General features: G+C 53.6%; 1 protein-coding gene across 1 annotated transcript; it reads left to right on the top strand.

Annotated features, from left to right (window-relative positions):
* The first annotated feature begins 26 nt into the window (after positions 1 to 26).
* Positions 27 to 15933, top strand: SART1 (spliceosome associated factor 1, recruiter of U4/U6.U5 tri-snRNP). The gene is made up of 20 exons (XM_010995967.3): positions 27 to 404; positions 2258 to 2315; positions 2702 to 2757; positions 3285 to 3411; positions 3544 to 3649; positions 3905 to 3982; positions 4091 to 4190; positions 4282 to 4424; positions 4545 to 4751; positions 5476 to 5600; positions 5679 to 5812; positions 5914 to 6047; positions 13270 to 13443; positions 13617 to 13727; positions 14050 to 14137; positions 14676 to 14766; positions 14867 to 15002; positions 15448 to 15537; positions 15639 to 15760; positions 15849 to 15933. Exons 1-20 carry the CDS (start codon positions 92 to 94, stop codon positions 15865 to 15867), a joined length of 2412 nt encoding a protein of 803 aa, XP_010994269.2. The 5' UTR covers positions 27 to 91; the 3' UTR covers positions 15868 to 15933.
* Positions 15934 to 19162: the final 3229 nt, after the last annotated feature.

Here is a 19162-nt window from a genome sequence, read left to right as displayed (position 1 = left end):
AATACGACCGCGGCTGCGGGCGACCCGGAAGTGTTCCCATTTTGCGTCGTCGGGGCTCGGCGGCGGCCGGGCTCAGGGTGGACTGACCACCATGGGGTCGTCAAAGAAGCACCGCGGGGAGAAGGAGGCGGCCGGGACTACGGCAGCGGCCAGCACCGGGGGCACCACTGAGCAGCTGCCTCGGCACCGGGAGCACAAAAAACACAAGCACCGGAGTGGAGGCGGCAGTAGCAGTGGCGGCGAAAGACGGAAGCGAAGCCGGGAGCGTGGAGGCGAGCGCGGGGGCGGGCGGCGCGGGACCGAAGCTGAGGCCCGCAGCGGCACGCACGGGCGGGAGCGCAGCCAGACAGAGCCCTCTGAACGGCGCGTGAAGCGGGAGAAGCGAGATGACGGCTATGAGGCCGGTGAGGGGTGGGGCCTGTGCGGGTGGCGTGGCGACGGGAGGTCCCGGGGTGGTGGGCCCTGGGTACTGAGGCCAAGCTCGCCAGGTCGAGGCATCCCTAGGCTGTCTTCATTAGCATTTATTAAACGGTTTTTCTACGGCTATGTGGGATTAAAGAGTGTCTTTCTCTGCTAAAGTTCCGTGAAGATGGAGATACTCTCTGTTTTCCTCAATTGGCGTATCATAGGCTCTCAGTCAATGCATTGAATGAATGAATGAAGTGATACCAGCATGTGCAGAGACAAGAAGAAACCCAGTATTGGGCAAGTTGTGTAGAGTTCATAGTAGAGATGGAACGCTGTAATAGGCAGGGATCCAACACAAAGGGCCCTGCTGGCCCTGTTAAGAAATTTACTTGTGGTAATAGTGGGGAGTTATGAATTTGAGCTGGGGAGTGAGGTGGTCATATTCATGTTTTGCAAAGATCACTGTGTTGAGAACTGGGTCAAGGACAGTCAACACTGGAGGTGAGGTGAGGGCTGATGGTGGCCTTGCACCAATGCAGCAGCAACGGGATGGAGAGATGCGGACAGATGGGAGAGGTGTTTTGGAGGAGGAAGTAACAGAACTTAGCATTTGGATGAGGGTGGGAAGGAGAAGAAGAATAGAGGATGCCTCTTTGAATTTTGGTTTAAGTGACCAGGTGGGTGGTACTGTGGTCTACTGAAATTGAGGCGTTTGGAAGAGAAGCAAATTTTGGGAAGGAGAAGATGAATTCAGTTTTGGGGAGATTGTTGCATTTGATGTGCATGGAGAAACCCAGAATTTGGGCTGGATAGAGGAATTTGGGAGTCATGAGTATTTAGGTGGCAAATGAAGTCCCCTGAGAGAGTGAGGAGTGAGAAGCCAGGGTTGGGAGTAGAACCTGAGAAATGACAATCTTTTAGTAGTAGGTAGAGCCAGATGCTACAGAAAAGGAGATAGGATATCCCCCAAAGCAGGAAACCCATTGACTGTGTGTCATGGGATCTGTGGAATGATCAACAGGGTCACACACCATGGGAGATCAGGCAAAACCAAAGCTGAAAAGTATCCATTGGATTTAGAAAGGAGGCTGGTGACCTTGGAGAGTTCCTGGAGGGGTTGGGATACAGGGTCCAGGTGGGATAAAAGGGGGAGAGGTAGCTTGTGAGGTGAGTGTGCTGGAAGAAAGAGTACATGGTGGCAACTGGCTAGGGGAGCTCCATCTGGTCGTGTCTGGCTGCTGTCTGTGGTGTTTAGTGAAGTTATTTGGTATTTGTAAGGTGAGTGGAGGAGGTCACAAATGCTCCTATATCTCTGTGTCTTCAAAACCTATCATGAAGCAGGCACAAATAAGTGTGTTTCTTGACTGCATGAATTATACAGAGGACACAGTCATGCTGCTGACACGATCCCTGCCCTGTGAGAAGAAACAGATCCAGAAGTGACTGTGACCATGCTTTGGAGTTCAGGGGAGAGCAGTTCATTCTGATCAATAATCCAGCAGAACTCCATGAAGGAAGTGGCATTTGATTGTTGCATTTGGATAGGATTTTGTTAATCAGAGTGAAGCCAGAGAGGGCAGTGCAGGTGGAAAACACAGAATGTGCGAAAGTGGAGAGGTGGCAGAAAAGGAAAGTGGATCAGGAAAGGAAGGTGTGTAGAGGTGCCATTCTCAGAGACTGGGGCATGGGTAGAGGGAGCCTCAGGGTGGGGGAAGCCTGCTGCGGGCTGGTGTCCCCACAGGCCTAGGTGCATGTGAGCGGCCCTCATCTTTGGCACTACAGCTGGAGTCAAGGATGTGGCTTCTCTGCCCTATGTTCAGCTCCTGAGCTCTGCTTCTTCTTGTTCCAGCTGCCAGCTCCAAAACTAGCTCAGGAGATGCCTCGTCACTCAGCATCGAGGAAACCAAGTAAGTACTATTTCCTTTAGGTTTCTGTTTTTTCCTTTGGAGACGGGCAGCTTCTGGGGCAGCTGTCTGGGGAGGCTCTCACACAGTAAAGTGTTCTGATTGGAACTGGAAGTGCCATATAAATCATTTCAGCCAACCATTTGAGTTACAGAAGAGGACACTAAGGCTCAAGAGAAAAGAGAGCATTTCACAGGTTTGGGGCAGGCCGGGCCTCATGGAGGCCAGCGCCCTTCCCATTGTCCTGGTCAGCCTGAATCAGGCCCTGTGTTTGGGACCCTTGGGACCACTTAGTCCTATCCTGTTTTCACCCCTGGTCTCTCCAAAAATGCATTTCGTGCTCCCATTTTTTTTTTACAGCTCCTAATACTTGTATCTCTCGTCCTCAGTAAACTCCGGGCAAAGTTGGGGCTGAAACCCTTGGAGGTCAATGCCGTCAAGAAGGGTAAGTGTGGGGCTGCGAATACAGGGAGGGAGAGCATTTGAAGGGGTCTTTGAAGAAAGTGGGGTTCAAGAGCAGGTTCAGCACCAGTTAGTCGTGTGTGTGTGTGCGCACGCTGGCTGGTAGGCACGGGGCCCTCTTTGCTGATGTGGGTCCGGGACTCAACTCGTTCTTTGTTTGAACAGTTGTCGTCGCCTCCTCACGCTGACTGTGAGGTGGCATTAGGTGGGCCAAGAGATGTGCACAGTGCTGTAGACTGATCTGGGCTGTGCAGGTGGTTGCTGTTAGTTTTTTTGTTGTTTTTTTTTTTTAAGTATGATCAGAGGGGCTTTGGAAGGCGTGGAGGGTCCCGTCATGCTGTGGGGGTGACATGGGAGTGTGGGATCATGTAGGAATTGGGAGGTGAAGGACTCTCCCCCACTCCTGGCCCCTTCTGGCTCCCTGAGCCAGAAGAGGGCAGTGTGAGTGGCTCCCTCCTCTCCCCACCAGCCATGGGCGGGCATAGCCTCACGTCTGGGCCTCCCTTCCAGAGGCGGGCACCAAGGAGGAGCCCGTGACAGCCGATGTCATCAACCCCATGGCCTTGCGACAGCGAGAGGAGCTACGAGAGAAGCTGGCGGCTGCCAAAGAGAAGCGCCTCCTGAACCAAAAACTGGGGTGAGTGGTCCCTGCAGGGCAGCCCAGGGGAGGGCCCAAGAAGGTGCCCAGGGACTCTGGAGATGGGGTAGGGGAGCAGGAGCTGGCTCTGCAGAAGGTCACTCTCTTCTCTCTTCTCTCTTCTCTCTTCAGGAAGATAAAGACTCTGGGGGAGGATGACCCTTGGCTGGATGACACTGCAGCCTGGATCGAGAGGAGCCGGCAGCTGCAGAAGGAGAAGGACTTGGCAGAGAAGAGGGTGAGGTTCTGGGTGGGTGGGATGTTGCTCAGTGCCTCCGGTGGCCTGGCTGGCCAGTGAGGCAGGAGACTGACCCTTGGGAGGTGAGACTGGGCTCAGAGAGGTAAGATCTTGTGGTCAGTGGCACCTCTGCAGGATTCTCAGCAGCTTGCCTGCAAGGCCAGTTCTTTTGCATTCCCACTTGGTAAAGCCCCGCGCCTTCTGGTGATCTTGGATAGCTTGACGTCATAGGTCACCTCCCTCCCTGTCCCATAGGCCAAGCTGCTGGAGGAGATGGACCAAGAGTTTGGTGTCAGCACCCTAGTGGAGGAGGAGTTTGGGCACAGGCGGCAGGTGAGGCAGCTGGAGCAGCTGGGGGGCTTCTGTCCTTGGTGCTGGGGGGATCCCAGGGCCAGGTGGGTGGGGCTCCTGACTTGGCTGGACCTTCTGCCTCCCTTCTAGGACCTATACAGTGCTCGGGACCTGCAGGGCCTCACTGTGGAGCACGCCATTGACTCCTTCCGAGAGGGGGAGACTGTGATCCTCACGCTCAAGGACAAAGGTGGGTTGAACCGGGGCAGCCTGGTTGAGGGCACAGGCGCTGCAGAGTTGAGGGCTAATGTGAACGGCTGCTGCCTCTGCCCTGCCCCTAGGAGTGCTGCAGGAGGAGGAGGATGTGCTGGTGAACGTGAACCTGCTGGATAAGGAGCGGGCGGAGAAGAATGTGGAGCTGCGCAAGAAGAAGCCTGACTACTTGCCGTACGCAGAGGACGAGAGCGTGGATGACTTGGCGCAGGCAGGCCGGGCAGTGTGGGCGCCGGAGCGGAGGGTGTTGGCGGGGGAGCTGTGAGGAGGGGCGACTCTGTGGCATTTCAGGAGCCGAGCTGGGTCCCAACATGGACCTTTTGCCTTGCAGCAAAAACCTCGCTCTATCCTGTCCAAGTACGACGAGGAGCTGGAGGGCGAGCGGCCACATTCCTTCCGTTTGGAGCAGGGTGGCACTGCCGATGGCCTCCGGGAACGGGAACTGGAAGAGATCCGGGCCAAGCTGCGGCTGCAGGCTCAGTCCCTGAGCACAGCTGGGCCCCGGCTCGCCTCTGAGTACCTCACGCCTGAGGAGATGGTGAGCCCTGAGACCCTGTGATTGGTGTCACGATCCTTCCTCCCCTCAGAGGTCACGTGCTACCTGAATGCGCTAAGGAGGAGGTCAAGTGATCACGTGGTGCTTGGCTCTTGGGATTGAACAGTAGTTGAAAGCCCTGGGTGGGGATGTGCTGTGGGGAGGCAGTCAGTGTAGACAGAACAGAGACTGTGAGCCAGGTGGCCCTGAGTTGGTGTCCATCCAGGCTCTGCCACATAGCCAGCTTGTGCCTTGGGTGAGTCATTTAACTATGAGCCTGAGGTTCTTCATCTGAAAGAGGGGTGGCAGGAGCCACCTCTTGAGGACTCTTGTAAGGATTGGTGGTCATTTGGTAGGTGGTGAGTTTATAGCTATATGTGGATGTTGCATTTTGGAGGACTGAACATGCGGGTGGACAGCTGGCTCAGGGAGTTGCCTGCTAAGTGGTGAAGAGCAGGACTTGGAGCCAGACTCCCGGGATTCCAGTCCCAGCTCTCCTGTTTAGGAGCTGGGTGACTTTGGACAAGGAACTTAACAGCCCTGTGCCTCAGTTGTCCCCATCACACTGGTGGGATGATAATTGCTCAGCCTCACGTCTTTTTCATGTATGTGAAGCACTTGGGACGGCGCTGGCGCAGAGAGACACTAAAGTGTTCGTGCTCGTGGACTGCGGCTGTCCGCCTTCCCCTCTTCCCACCCCCACATCTCTTCTCTCTCCTCCCTTCAGGTGACCTTTAAAAAGACCAAGCGGAGGGTGAAGAAGATCCGCAAGAAGGAGAAGGAGGTGGTAGTGCGGGCTGACGACCTGCTGCCTCTTGGGGACCAAACTCAAGATGGGGACTTCGGCTCCAGGTGGGCTTGGACACAGGGGCGGTGTGTGGGGCTGGCCCGGCCCAGGGTCATTTCTCACAGAGAGGCCTCTTCATCCAGACTACGGGGCCGGGGCCGGCGCCGAGTGCCCGAGGCTGACGAGGAGGCCCAGGAAGAGGAGGAGAAGGAGCCCGTGCCACAGCCCCCGCAGTCCGATGACACCCGAGTGGAGAATATGGACATCAGTGATGAGGGTGAGGGGGCCCCAGGCAGCTGAGGGTGGGCGGAAGGGGCAGGGACGGATCCCAGGGGCCAAGGAGACCATCTGAGCAGGCGTCTCCCGTGTTTCCACCAGAGGAGGGCGGAGCACCACAATCAGGGTCCCCAGAGGTGCTGGAGGAGGACGAGGCGGAGCTGGAGCTGCAGAAGCAGCTGGAGAAGGGGCGCCGGCTGCGCCAGCTACAGCAGCTGCGGGACAGTGGCGAGAAGGTAAGGGGCCCCAGGGGCTGGGCACAGGCGCGAGTAGGGGCTGTGGCCTTTGGGGACAGGTGTGTCTGCGGGGATCTGTCCTTAGGAACACGTGCTCCTCTGCTGTTGTTGGCAGCACCCACATTCCAATTTGCACCCTCTGTTTTTGTTTCACATCGTGTTATTGGTAGGTTTTTAGGTTTCTGCAGTGTTTTTACTGTGGGTTGTTTTAATGGTTGGGTCTTCCCCTCTCTTCTTTCCTTCTGGACCACGTGTTGTGTGCCTGCTGTGAGTGAGGCTATTTCTAGGGTTGGGGAGTCACTGGGGAACATGACTGCCAGGGGCCCTATGCTCACGGAGCTGCCTTTCATGGGGGCAGAAATAGCAGTGAACTTGTGAACACAAGCAAACAGAGTAATTTCTGATTGTGGTTAGAGCTGCACAGACAACCCAGCGAGAGTAACTGGAGGGTCTCTTAGATTGGTTATTCAGGGAAGACCTTTCAAGGGGTGACATTTGAGCTGAGACTGAAGCAACACAAAGGAGCTAATCTTGCACGGACTCAGGAGTGGAGGTAAGGTAGGCAGACATTCAGGTCGTGGGGACAGCACATGTCTTTTGAGAAATGACGTTAGGGTGTTTGAGGAGCAGGGAGGCTGGAGCAGAGTGAGGGGATGGTGAGGTGAGGTGGAGAAGTCAGTACTGGGCCTTGAGGCCATGATCGTCACTGGCCCTCACAGGGCACTCACGTGTGCCAGGCACTGCTTACGTGCTTTGTATACTGATTCATTTAATCCTCACAACAACACCCTATGAGGAAGGTTCTGTTATCTCCATTTTACAGATGAGGAAACTGAGGCACAGAGGCGTTAGGCAAGTTGCCCAAGGTTACGTGACTGGTAAGTGGCAGAGCTGGGATTTGAACAGCGTGACTCCAGAGTCCACACTGGTAACCCTTCACCTCCCACTAGGGGGAGAGTAGGGCTGGAGAGAGGGGCTGCGGCAGGGACCCCGGGGAGCCCACCGTGTTGGGTAGAGTAGAGGCGGGTGCTTCTGCAGAGGAGTCAGAGAAGAGCAGCCCCTGAGGAGGAGGCTCCTGGGGGCATCCCAGGGCCAAGGAGGGGCGTCAGGGAGAGGGAGGGTGGCGTCTAACACTACTGAGAGGCAGGGCTGATTTGGCCTGGCGGAGACCATGCCATGGTGGAGACAGTAGCTTGGAGAGGACTGAAAAGAGATGGGAGTTGGGGAAGTGAGAGCCGGGACTTGCTATGTACCAGAAATTGACACAGTGTAACTGACTGTACTTCAATTTAAAAAAAAGGGAGGGAGGTGGATACTTCTTTAGAGCAGGAGTAGGCAAACTTTTTGTTAAAGAGCCGGAGAGTAAATATTTGAGGCTTACAGTCTCAGAGCTACCCAGGTGCTCTGCTGTTGTAGCCAATGGGTGTGACTGTGTTCCAGTAAAACTTTGTAAGAGCAGGCGGTGGGCTACAGTTTGCCCCCCTCCCACTCTAAAGAGGACGGGGAAATGGGGCAGTAGCTGAGAGGGGATCAAGTTGAGGGAGGTTTTTCTTTTTCATAGTTAATGATTAATAGCATTAATATTTTAAAAAAATTGTATTCGAGAACCATAGAGTTTATGGCTGAAAGGACTGTAAAGGTTTTGTGGCCCAGTGGTTCTCAGCCTGGCCACATGTTGGCATCACCCAGGAAAGTTTTACACATATCTGAACCGCACCCCACACCCCACGTCATTTACATGCAGAAAAGCTGAAAGAATATTACAGTGAACACTTTCATGCCTCCTCTTAGATTCAGTAATTGTAAGTATTTCATCACAGTGCTTTCTGTCTTTCTCTCTTTTTTTTTCTGATACACTGGATCTAAGTTGCTGACATATGACTTCACCCCTAAGTACTTCATCTCTGAACATAAGGACGTTCCCTTATGGCTTTAAAAATTCCCTAAATGCTGTGAAATAGCCATCCATGTAACAGTTTCCCAGTTATCCCCCAAAACGTCTTTTTAGTTTTTATTTTGTTTTAATCAGTATCTAATCAAGTTGCACACACTCGAAGGAGCTTTTTTCAGTGATAGAGATTCTGGAGTATGTTTGATGTCGATCCAGGAGAAAGAGAGATAGAAATCCACGGTGGAAAGGAGATATGTTCAGGAGCAAGTCTTTAAGAAGCAAGCAGGGTTGGGACCTGGTGTACAAGTGGAGGGTGGCCTGCGAGAGAAGCCAGGTCATGTTGGTGGTGTTGATTTCAGGAGGGAAGGTGGGGGAGGGGACAGCAGGTGCAGGTAACTGGCAAGTGGAGCTCCTGTCTCACTGTTTCTGTTTTTCAGTGAGAAGGTGGCAGAGGTGGCAGGTGGTTGGGGGAGGGCTGTAGGGTTTGAGGAGGGGTGGGACATTTTTGGAGAGTGGACACCAGGCACACCAAAGGAGGGGAGGAGGCCTGCTGGGCAGTGTTGACTGCTCACTGCAGATTTGTGGGGACTCCCCATTTGTGATAAGTGGTTATGATTCTGAAGTGGGTCAGGTGAGCACTTTTATGGAATAATGATTTCTCTCATCTGTTCAGCTGTTCCATCTAGTCAACTTAGTAGATGACAGTTGGGGTTAATCAAGATTGGCTTCTCTAGGGAGAGAGGGGCAAGGCAGTTAGTGTTTGTGAAGGAGGGACTATGCTGATATGTAGAATCCAAGCTTGGTGATGAGAGACATACTCAGGGGAGGGAAGGCTATGAAGATGTGGACTGAAGCCTCGATGAGGGTGAAGAATTATTGGATTGAGTTTAATGGAGCAAGTGAGCTGGAAAGACAGGATGGAGCAGTGTGAATGCGTGTGCATGGAGGCGAGGCCTTGAAGGGGCCATGGCCATTGGGCGATGATCCATCAGGGCAGGAGTATCACCCCTGGAGGGAGCAGTTGAAAACGGTCCTTAGAGGTGAGATCAGGAGGTCACCGGGAGTGAAGACAGGAGTGGAAATGGAGAGAAAAACGGCAGGCTGGTGCTGAGATCCTTAGTGAGAGAAGGGGAGAGGGGAGGAGGTGGGGAAATGACAGGACTGAGGAGGAAGAGGTGTGCCTGCTGGGTGTGGTGGGGAGCAAGGTACCTCCACAGAGCCCCACCTGCAGTGGAAGAGTCCCTGCTTGTTCATTAAGATGTTTATTAAGCACCCACTGCACTGTAGCACCCAGAGGCACAGACGTCCCTGTCCTCAAGGGACTTCTTTCTGTTCCAGTGGAGACAAGAGGAGATAAGAGCATGACTCGCGTAGCGGTACCAATGTGCAGTTGAACACGGAAGGATGATGGAGAGGGAGTAGGGTGAGGGAGTGCTCCTGCTTTAAATTGAGGCGCTGGAAAACCTACCGGAGGAGGTGATAACTGACCTGAGAGCTGAATGAAGGAGTCTTGCGGTGTCCGGGGTGCAGCTCAGAGATGAGAGAATGCCCGGAGCCCTGGCCACTCAGGAGGGAGCGGAGGGGCCGGTGAGAGGAGAGAGGGGGCAGGACGCACCGGCAGTCAAGAGCCCAGGGAAGGTAGAGCCTTGCTGTCGAGGGAAAGATTTAGCCATCAGAGGGCTTTGATCTGAGTTCTTTTTTCAAAGATCATTTTGGCCACAGTACAAAGAAAGAGTAAACAGGTTACAGGCGGAAGGAAGGAGATCAGTTAGAAGAAGCTGCTATGGTCATGCACTCAAGAGAGGGTGATCATGAGACAGGAGGAAATGGTTGTAGTTGGAATATAATTGGGGGTGGAATTGACAGTGCTTGCACGTGGGAGGTGAGTGGATCCAAAGATAAGGGTGACTTCTGAGTCTTAAAAAGCTTCCTGCTGGCCGGGCCAGGTACTGAGATGGGAAAGGCGAGGGGAGGGCTGGGTTTGGGGAAGAAAATCAAGTGTTCGGTTTTGTTTGAGTTGGGTTTGAGTTCCCTCCTTTTTGGAATGATTGATATTGAGTAGCCAGTAGATGTATGGATTTGAACTTCTGGGGAGAGAGAAACAGAAGTCAGCATGTAGATGGGATTCAAAGGCAGAGGACTAGATGGAATCAGGAGAGTTCGTGTAGATCAAGGAGAGAAGGGGGGGCCTCTGAGAGGAGCCTGAGACAGAGAGCAATTGAGGAGGGTAAAGAGGAGATGGTGTGAAGCAGGTCAGGAGGGGAGGGTGAGAGCAGCTGGGACGCCTGCTTCAGGCAGTTTGCAGAACAGGAAGACGGGAACTGCCCTTTGGATCGGACAGTGTGGACGTCACTGATGCTCCCAGCAGGCTCTGTGGGCAGGTGGGAAATGGGGGCCAGACCTAGGCTTTAACAAGGTTGCTAGACACAAGATTAATAGATAAAAGTTCATGGTGTTTCTGTATACCAGCAACATAGAGATAGGAATGTCATTTTTAAAAAGACACTATTTATGAAAGCAACATAGATAATGAAATAGTAGCAATAAAAAGCAATATAAATAAGGAATAATCAGTATAGCAACAATATAAAAAGGAATGATTGATGTGCAAGATCTGTGTTGGAAAAATTATAGTCCATTTTTGAAAGGCATTGAACAAGACATATTGTTTTAGTTATCAAGGGCTACCACAGCAAAATCCTGCAGACTGGGTGGCTTAAAAACAGCAATTTATCCTAACAGTTCTGGAGGCTGGAAGTCCAAGATCAAGGTGTTGGCAGGTCTGGTTTCTCTTGAGGACTCTCTTCTTGGCTCGCAATGGCCACCTTCCCTCTGTGTCCTCACGTGGCCTTTGTGTGTTACTCCCTAGTGTCTCTCCTTACAAGGACACCAACATACCCTTATGACCTCATTTGACCTTTAATAGTTCCTTAAAGGCCCTGTCTCCAAATACAGTGACATTGGAGAAGCAGGCTTCAATATACGAATTTTGGGAGGACATAGTTCAGTCTATAACATCCATGTTAATGGATAAGACTAATTTTGTGAAGATGTCTGTCTCCTCAAATTAATTTATAGATCAAATGCAATTCCAGTAAAAATCCAGGAGGGATTTTTGTGAAGCCTGGCAAGGTGATTCTAAAATTTACTTGGAAGATCAAAGGACCCCAAAATAGCCAAGACACTGGAATAATTAGGTGGTGGTATTTGCTGTAACGGTTACAAAGTCTTTTTATAAAGTTGTAATTAAGGTGGTGTGATATTGTCATAAGAATGAACTCATGGGGCCAAGATCAAATAGAGGGACCCAGAAACAGACTCCTGAGGCAGGACAGGTGGTCTCCCAGTGTGAAGAGTACTCAGGGCAGTAAGTGGTATTTGGACAATTGGTTCTCTATTTGGAAAAATGTGAAATTGGGTTTGTACGTCATACCTTATGCAAAATTCATTTACAGATAGAATTTAAAAGTAAAACTTTAATATTTGAGAACAAAGTAAAAAAACTATGTTTATGGTTTTGTGGTAGAGAAAGATTCTTTTTTTTTAAATTGTGTTAAAATACACATGAGATTTACTGTCTTAACCATTTTTAAGTGTGGTTCTGTGGTACTAAATATATATCATCTTGTGCAGCCATCACCACCAACCATCCCCATAACCCTCTTCATCTTGTAAAACTGAAACTCTGTCCTCACTGAACACTAACTCCCCGTTCTCCCTTCCCTCAGCCTCTAGCAGCCACCCTTCCACTGTCTGTCTCTGTGACCTTGCCTACCCTAGGGACCTCCCGTCAGTGAGATCATGGAGTATTTGTCTCTTTGTGACCGGCTTATTTCAAGAAAAAGATTCCTTAGGCTATAAATGTAAAACGTAAACCATGAAGAAGAAAACGAACATTTAACTACCTAGAAATTAAAACCTTAAGTTTTTTGTAAAAAGACGAGGAATGTAAAAAGACGGGCCAAAAGGAGAAGATATTTGTCTCTCTGAGTCTGCCCCAGAGAAACGTTCACCCGTGCGTGCTGGGAATCTGGCATCAGATTGCTTTAGCTGTGTTACTTATAGTAACAGGAAAAGTCCATCCTTGGTGCACTAGAAAACTAGATTGGTGTATGGTCGTGTCACGGAAGATGATTCTGTAGTGAAGAACTGATGAACTATAGCCACTCATGTCAAAATTAATCTTAAAATTATCTATTTTTTTTAAAAAACAAATCATAGAGGAATCATACAGAATGGTTCAGATTACATAATGTTTAAAAAATGCACAACAAAGTAACAGACTGTTGGTGGATAGGTCTGTATGTGGCAAAACTATAAAGGAAAGCCAGTGAATCATGACCACAAATATGTGGGAGGAGACACTTGGGGCCCGAAAGGGTGTTAATAATGTTTCTCAACCAGGTGATGCGTACGTGAGTGTTTGGGGGTGGTTACTTTTTAAAACGTATGCATATGTTATAAGTAAGCCTCTTATGTATATGACGTTCATTAAAAAATAAATGTAATATAATAAGATGGAAGGAAAAGGGGTGCTTAAAAGTGGGCATGGTGGCTAAAAACTTTTCTGAAGAGTTTGCTGTCTGGGGGAGAGAGGTTGGGCTGCAGTGTTGAAAGAGGAGTTTTTAAAAGAGAGGAGATCCTAGGTCATCCCTGTGTGCTGATGTGAGTGACACAGTAGAGGGGACAGCGCAGTCAGGTGGGGGTAATGTCAGGAGCAGAGTTTTGAGGGCCCTTGGAGCCTTGCCCACAGAAGGGTGGCCTGAGGTAGGAGCAAGCCGGGCGTCAGCTGTGATGGGAGAGAAGGCAGAGGGTGGGTGGGTGATGGATTCAGTGCTGGAAGCAGGTAGAAGTTCCATAGAACAGCTGACTGCAGCCTCAGGGAAGGAGTTCCAGGAGAAGGGATGTTTACGCTGAGTTCTGAGACTGGAGTTTGTGTGGTGACCAGTGGATGGCAGAGGAGTGGTGGGAGAGGCACTGTCTTGCTGTGCACTAGGCCCTGGAGGAAGACGTGTGAGGCTGTGGGAGTGAGGAGGGGCTTTGGAGAAGGGTCAGCACAGGCCTGGTCATGAAGGGCTGTGTGGGATTTTGGATATTCAAAGGGCAGTAGGGAGCCCTTGATGGCTTTGGAGCAGAGAAGCGAGCCAGTGAGACCAATGCAGGCACAGAGCGGAGAGCAGAGTGGGGTCAGGGAGGAAATAGGGACTGGTCGGAGCTGTGGCAGTGGGAATGGCTTATCTTACTGCCACCAGGGAGGGTCTCTGGTTCCTGGGTCTCTCTGGCTCCACCCCAGAGACTTCTGGGTTTGCCCACAGCAGCTCCCTCCCCCAGGTGGTGGAAATCGTGAAGAGGCTGGAGTCTCGCCAGCGGGGCTGGGAGGAGGAGGAGGATCCGGAGCGGAAGGGGGCCATCGTGTTCAACGCCACTTCGGAGTTCTGCCGCACCCTGGGGGAGATCCCCACCTACGGGCTGGCCGGCAACCGGGAGGAGCAGGAGGAGCTCATGGTGGGTCCCCGGGCAGCCCTCCCCCTCACGCTCCCCTGGTCTGCTCTGCTCTTGCCGGGGGACACTTTGTGGGCAGCAGTGTCAGCCTGGCTGGTCCTCAGGGACAAGCCTCTGTGCTCGGTGGGGCAGGCTGGCTGGGCTGCCTGGGCTGAGCCTGGTCTTCTGTCCACTAGGACTTCGAGCGGGATGAGGAGCGTTCGGCCAATGGTGGCTCGGAATCCGACGGGGAGGAGAACATTGGCTGGAGCACGGTCAACCTGGATGAGGAGAAGCAGCAGCAAGATGTGAGAGGCAGTGGGACCTGGGCTGGAGCTGGAGGATTCAAGAGCAGGAGACCCTGCTGTTTGGGCAGCAGCCCCAGCTCGGTGTCTTCCTAGCCGTGGGGTCTCCACGTCTCAGAGCCTCGGTCGCCCCGTGTGTAAATGAGGCATATAAACCTCATAGGGTTATCATGAGGATTAAATGAGGCGTCTCGTGGCACACGGCCTGGTGTGTGGAAAGGACCGCAGTTGTGTGCAGTGGGGGTGGGTGCTCAGACTAGAGGGCAGTGGGGGTGAAAAGCGCCCCTGTGACCCATTTACCACCCCTTCACTGTGTGCCCCTCAGTTCTCCGCCTCCTCCACCACCATCCTGGACGAGGAGCCCATCGTGAATAGAGGGCTGGCAGCTGCCCTGCTCCTGTGTCAGAACAAAGGTAAGGGACTCGGGGCAGCCATGGGCCCTGCCACAGCCTGGGTACTGTGGCAGGCCAGGCCGGTGAGGCAGGTCCCTCTGCTGCCTCTTCCTCATTCCTGATTCTGTGAGCTGCTCCCTCTCCGGCGCCCTGGTTCTGGGGCTGTCACAGTAGCGGCTGGCCTTTCCGTGCGGCATCACTCCATTTTCAATGCTGGTGCTCGTATACCCCCACAATGCAGTATCAGCCCTTTGAGGCCTGGTGTGTCCTTCAGGGAGAAACGTGGGGAGTAGAAACAGCCCCGGCTGCGGCACAGAGAGGCCTTGGCATTAGGACCCCAGCCCTGCCATTTAGTTGGCCAGTGGTTCTTGACAAGGGCCTGCCTTCTCTTGAGTCTCTGTTTCCTTTGTCTGCACAGTGGGCCCCATGTCCGTCCACTCCCACAGCATGGATGCGAGGGTCCCACAGTGCCCGCTGTGCTGCTGGGGGTCAGGCCTGCCCTGGGCCAGGCCTCTCTGAGGGGTGGGCAGCCTGGAGTCTCACAGCCCCCTCTCCCCAGGGCTGCTGGAGACGACGGTACAGAAGGTGGCCCGGGTGAAGGCGCCCAATAAGTCCCTGCCGTCGGCCGTGTACTGCATCGAGGACAAGATGTGAGCGTGGCTGGGGTCTGCTTTCGGCGGGGCTGCACTTCCTGGGGCCCGGGCAGGGTGGGCGGTGGCTCGCACTGAGGCCCTGTCTGTCTCGGGCCAGGGCCATCGATGACAAGTACAGCCGGCGGGAGGAGTACCGCGGCTTCACCCAGGACTTCAAGGAGAAGGACGGCTACAAGCCCGATGTTAAGATCGAGTATGTGGACGAGACGGGCCGGAAACTCACCCCCAAGGAGGTGAGTGGGTCTCTCTGAGGTGGGGCCGTGAGGCAGAGCTGCACCACGGGGTCTGGGCTGGAGGGCCGGGTGGTGTCCGTTTCTCTGTGGGCCCAGCAGTCCCCTTCACAGGCCTGGTGGGAGGGCCAGACGGGCACCTTGGTTCCTTTGCCCGCCTGCCCCCTTGACGGCCTGCTCTCTCACCTTTTCTGTCTTCCACCCACCAGCGCCTTTCCCCGCACACTCCCAGGGTCCGCTGCCCGCCTCCTTCCAGCCCCAGCCCAGGTGCCCTGACTCTGTCTGTCTCTCCCACTGTGCTGGGGACCCCAGAGGGTGTCAGGGTCGGTCGCCTCCTTCTGTCCCCTTCCTAACCACACCTCTGCAGGCTGGCACTGGGTGGGGTGAGCCGCCGCCCCCCCAGCCCATTTGGGCTTGGGCGGCTCTGACAGTTTGCCCCGTGTCGCAGGCTTTCCGGCAGCTGTCCCACCGCTTCCATGGAAAGGGCTCAGGCAAGATGAAGACGGAGCGGCGGATGAAGAAGCTGGATGAGGAGGCGGTGGGTGCCCGAGGGGACCTGGGGGTGGGCTCCGATGTACTGGGGGCGGCTGAGGTGCTGGGGCTTGCTCCTGCCCGTGCTGACTGGCCCCAACCCCGCAGCTTCTGAAGAAGATGAGCTCCAGTGACACTCCCCTGGGCACTGTGGCTCTGCTCCAGGAGAAGCAAAAGGCCCAGAAGACGCCGTACATTGTGCTCAGCGGCAGCGGCAAGAGCATGAACGCGTGAGTGGGGTGGTGGGGGACAGCGGGGGCTAGGGGAGGGGGAGGCCCACACTCACTTTCCAGCCTCATGCCCCTCTTCTCTCCACAGGAACACCATTACCAAGTGAAGCTGACCTCCCTTCTGATCCCCTCCCCAACTTTAATATTAAATAAAGTTCCCTCCTTATTTTTTCCTCCCTGGTCATGGTGCAGATTCCAGGGTTAGACCTGGGAGGAAGGGTGCCAGGAGGAGCATCAGCAACACTGCCCTCAGCCAGACTCCATTGTCTGCTGTGTGACCTTAGGTGAGACACCGAACCTCTCTGAGCTTTAGTTCTATTTGTATGATCAAAATACCACTGCTTCATAGGATATCTTGTGAAGATTGAATGAGCTCAGTCATTTATTCATTCACCTGGAATTCAAAGGTGAGTAAGACCCCCTCAGAGGCGATTTAGAGTCTGGCCTCTGACATGGGAGACCTGGTCATAAGTGACACAAATAACAGAGATGCAGGGAGAGAACTAGCCTGGATCCTCTAAGGCAGCCTTCCAGCCACCCCTGGTGTGGTTGCACTGGTCCTGGCCAACTCTGGAACGTCGCACCTTATCCTCTGCCAGGCTGGCTCAGGTAAGAAGTGGAAGGTGTTTTAGAGACTCAGTTACCCTGGTCTCTCCCAGGTGCCAGGACAGGCGGGGCAGGGACTGTGGTCAGCGCAGGCCTGCCCCTCACTCCTACACCACCTTGGTGTGTGTGGAGAGAGAGGCTGGGAGGTCCTTGGAGCGCCTCCCAGGAGACTTGTCCAGTTCAGCCGGGAAAGTGAGATCCCCCTCAGAGCGAACTCTGTGAGGGGCGAGCAAGACCCTCAGTCAAGGGAGAGGTGATAAGGGGCTCCCACGGGAGTCGGACAGAACTGGCGTCTGTCCCCCACCTTCACCCGAATGTACTCCAGATGGTTCACAGATTTCTTTAAAAAAAAAAATGAAACGACAAAAAGAAGAATGAAAAGAATGGATTAAAATAACCTCAGAGTGGGAAAAATGTAAGCAAGTTTGCCTTAACCGACTGCTTTTACGGACAGTTTTTACATGGCAGACCCACCAAGCCCCGTCACCACACACTGAGCTGCTTTCTCAGAGTCCTCATGGAGGGTGCCCGTGGGGTGTCTAGGATTTGGGGGATCTCAGTACATTCTCCTGGAAGCCTATAAGGCACATCCGGTGTTGTGGACAGGCAGTCCAGTGTCCCTGGCCTGGGAGCGCCAGCCCTGGCTGAGCTCTTGTCAAAGCTCACACCTCACCCTCTGTGGCCTGTTAGGAGGCTGTCGGCCATCATCAGAGCCAGAAATGACCAAGACTTTGTCTAAAGCAACAGTGGATCAGGGTCACACTGACCAGGATTGGCCCAGGGTGCCTCTTAACTCCCTGATCCTGTGACTAAGATAGTAAATGATGAACCAAGGACTAGGAGGGGCGTCCAGGGACTCTTAGGTGCCTCCTCCAGAAAGCCTCCCTGGTTGACCCGACTGCTTTCCCTCCCATCCCCGTGGCCTCTGACCCTAGACCCTGTGCTTGCCCTTTCCTGCCCTCATGTACGCTGGCCCCCTCCCAGGCTGGGCTTGCTCACCTGAAGGGCTGGGAGGGAGCAAAGAGTCAGTTCAGCCCCCAGGAGGTGGGAGGGGCTGGGAGCCACCAAATCTTTGAGGCCTGAGCCCCTAGGGCAGGCAGAACCCATGGAGGAGGTGGGGCCCCACCAGCAGCACTTCCCTTGGCCCTCGGGAACTGGGGGCAATGATGCCTCCACACCTGGCACCACCTGGTGTGAGGGCCAGTGAGGGCCTGGGGGTGAGTCGGCTGGGGCACTAACTCATCAGGACAGCTTTTCCATTTACAAGGCATCTGACCTCAGGTGGATTACTACTGACTCAGTGTTCTCTGCAGAATGGAGCATGTGATCTCTGACCAGGGCTGGGGTAAAGCAGAGTTGAGAACATTCTTTCATTTCTTCAACAAATATTTACTGAGCATCAGCAGTGGTGGGCAAGAGGATGAGGAGCAGGGCCAGACAGGCTGCCTGGGTCCCTGAGGGTCTGTTGGGTGAGGAGCCATCAACCATGGACACTGCCAGATGCAGAGGGGATGGGAGTCCAGCTCATGCCCTTCCATGTGATATGTGGCCTTCAAAAGGGCTCCAGGTGCCCAGCTTTAATTTACCCATACCTCTGCCTTTCTGCCACCAGCCCATATAGCACCTTCACTAAAGCACCAGGGCCCACCCAGGAACCCTTCTCCACTCCCTGTCACTTTATTCCTCCTGCCCAGTCCCCAAGGAGGCCCTTTCTCCTGGGCGTGGTGTAGGAACCTCAGCCTGAAGACTGGATTGTCCAAAGCAAGCATGGCTTGCAAGCTAAGCAGGGGCAAGAGGGTTCCCCTCCTTGCTCAGATAGTCTTTGTCCCTCTGAGCTGTGCCCAACCCCTGCCCAGTCTGCTAAATTCCTTCAAGCAGACTTACACAGCTTGTGGCTCTTGTCAGCTGATGGTCCAGTTCATCCCCATGGGACCCAGAACCTGCCCTTCCCAGCCAGGGCAGGGTCCCTGCCTTCTCCAGAGCTGCCTGAATTAAGGTGCCCGTCCCCTCAGTTCATATCCTGGAAGCCAGTTTTTCTTCTCCAGGACCTTGACTTGACTTTTTAAGAACCACCCTCAAATTCGACATCATCATTAATGAACTTGTTCCTTGTTCTTTCTTCCTCTCAAATCTCTCCTCTGGGTCATTTTCATTTTTTGGAAGTTCATCTTCTAGAAGTTCTGTCTGTTGGTGATAAACTCCCATGTTCTGTTGGTCTGAATGTCTTCATCTTGGTGTGGGATGGAGATGGCTGTCCTCGCTCACAGGGCTGTGGTGCGAGTCAGAGTCGCTCCCCCATGGCCATGTCTCTGAGGCCCCGACACCCTGGGAAGTCGGAGTCAGCCTCACTCAGGGTCTCCGCTCCCGCCCAGCGGGGTCCTGGCCCTTCCCACGACACCCACCTTCCCTTCTCTCACTCTTGATGCACCAGATTCTCCCATCTCATCAAAACCTCTCAATAGAATCCCTTTGGCATTCCAGGCCCCGTACCTTCCAGACTTAATGTGCCCCTGCCCAGCGCAGACACGCATTACCTGCCTTTCTCCAGACCCCTGCCCTTTCCCTCCTCTGTACACCTGCTCTAGGGGACACTAAGAGAAGCAAAATATCCTCTTGTGTCAATATATGCTCCCTCGTAGGGGTGGGGAGGGGACAGACAGCGGGGGAGTGGGGGTGCCAAAATGTGTCTGACTTGTCAGCCCTGGGCAGAAGGGGAAACCAAAAAAGGGGAGGACCTCCTTGCAGAGGCCCCCTCCTGCAAAGCTATGTGTGGCTATGGATGGTAAACAGGACTGA

This window comes from Camelus dromedarius, chromosome 12, assembly GCF_036321535.1.
Source record: "Camelus dromedarius isolate mCamDro1 chromosome 12, mCamDro1.pat, whole genome shotgun sequence".
Classification (NCBI taxonomy): domain Eukaryota; kingdom Metazoa; phylum Chordata; class Mammalia; order Artiodactyla; family Camelidae; genus Camelus; species Camelus dromedarius.
This window is presented reverse-complemented; position numbering and strand designations above follow the sequence as displayed.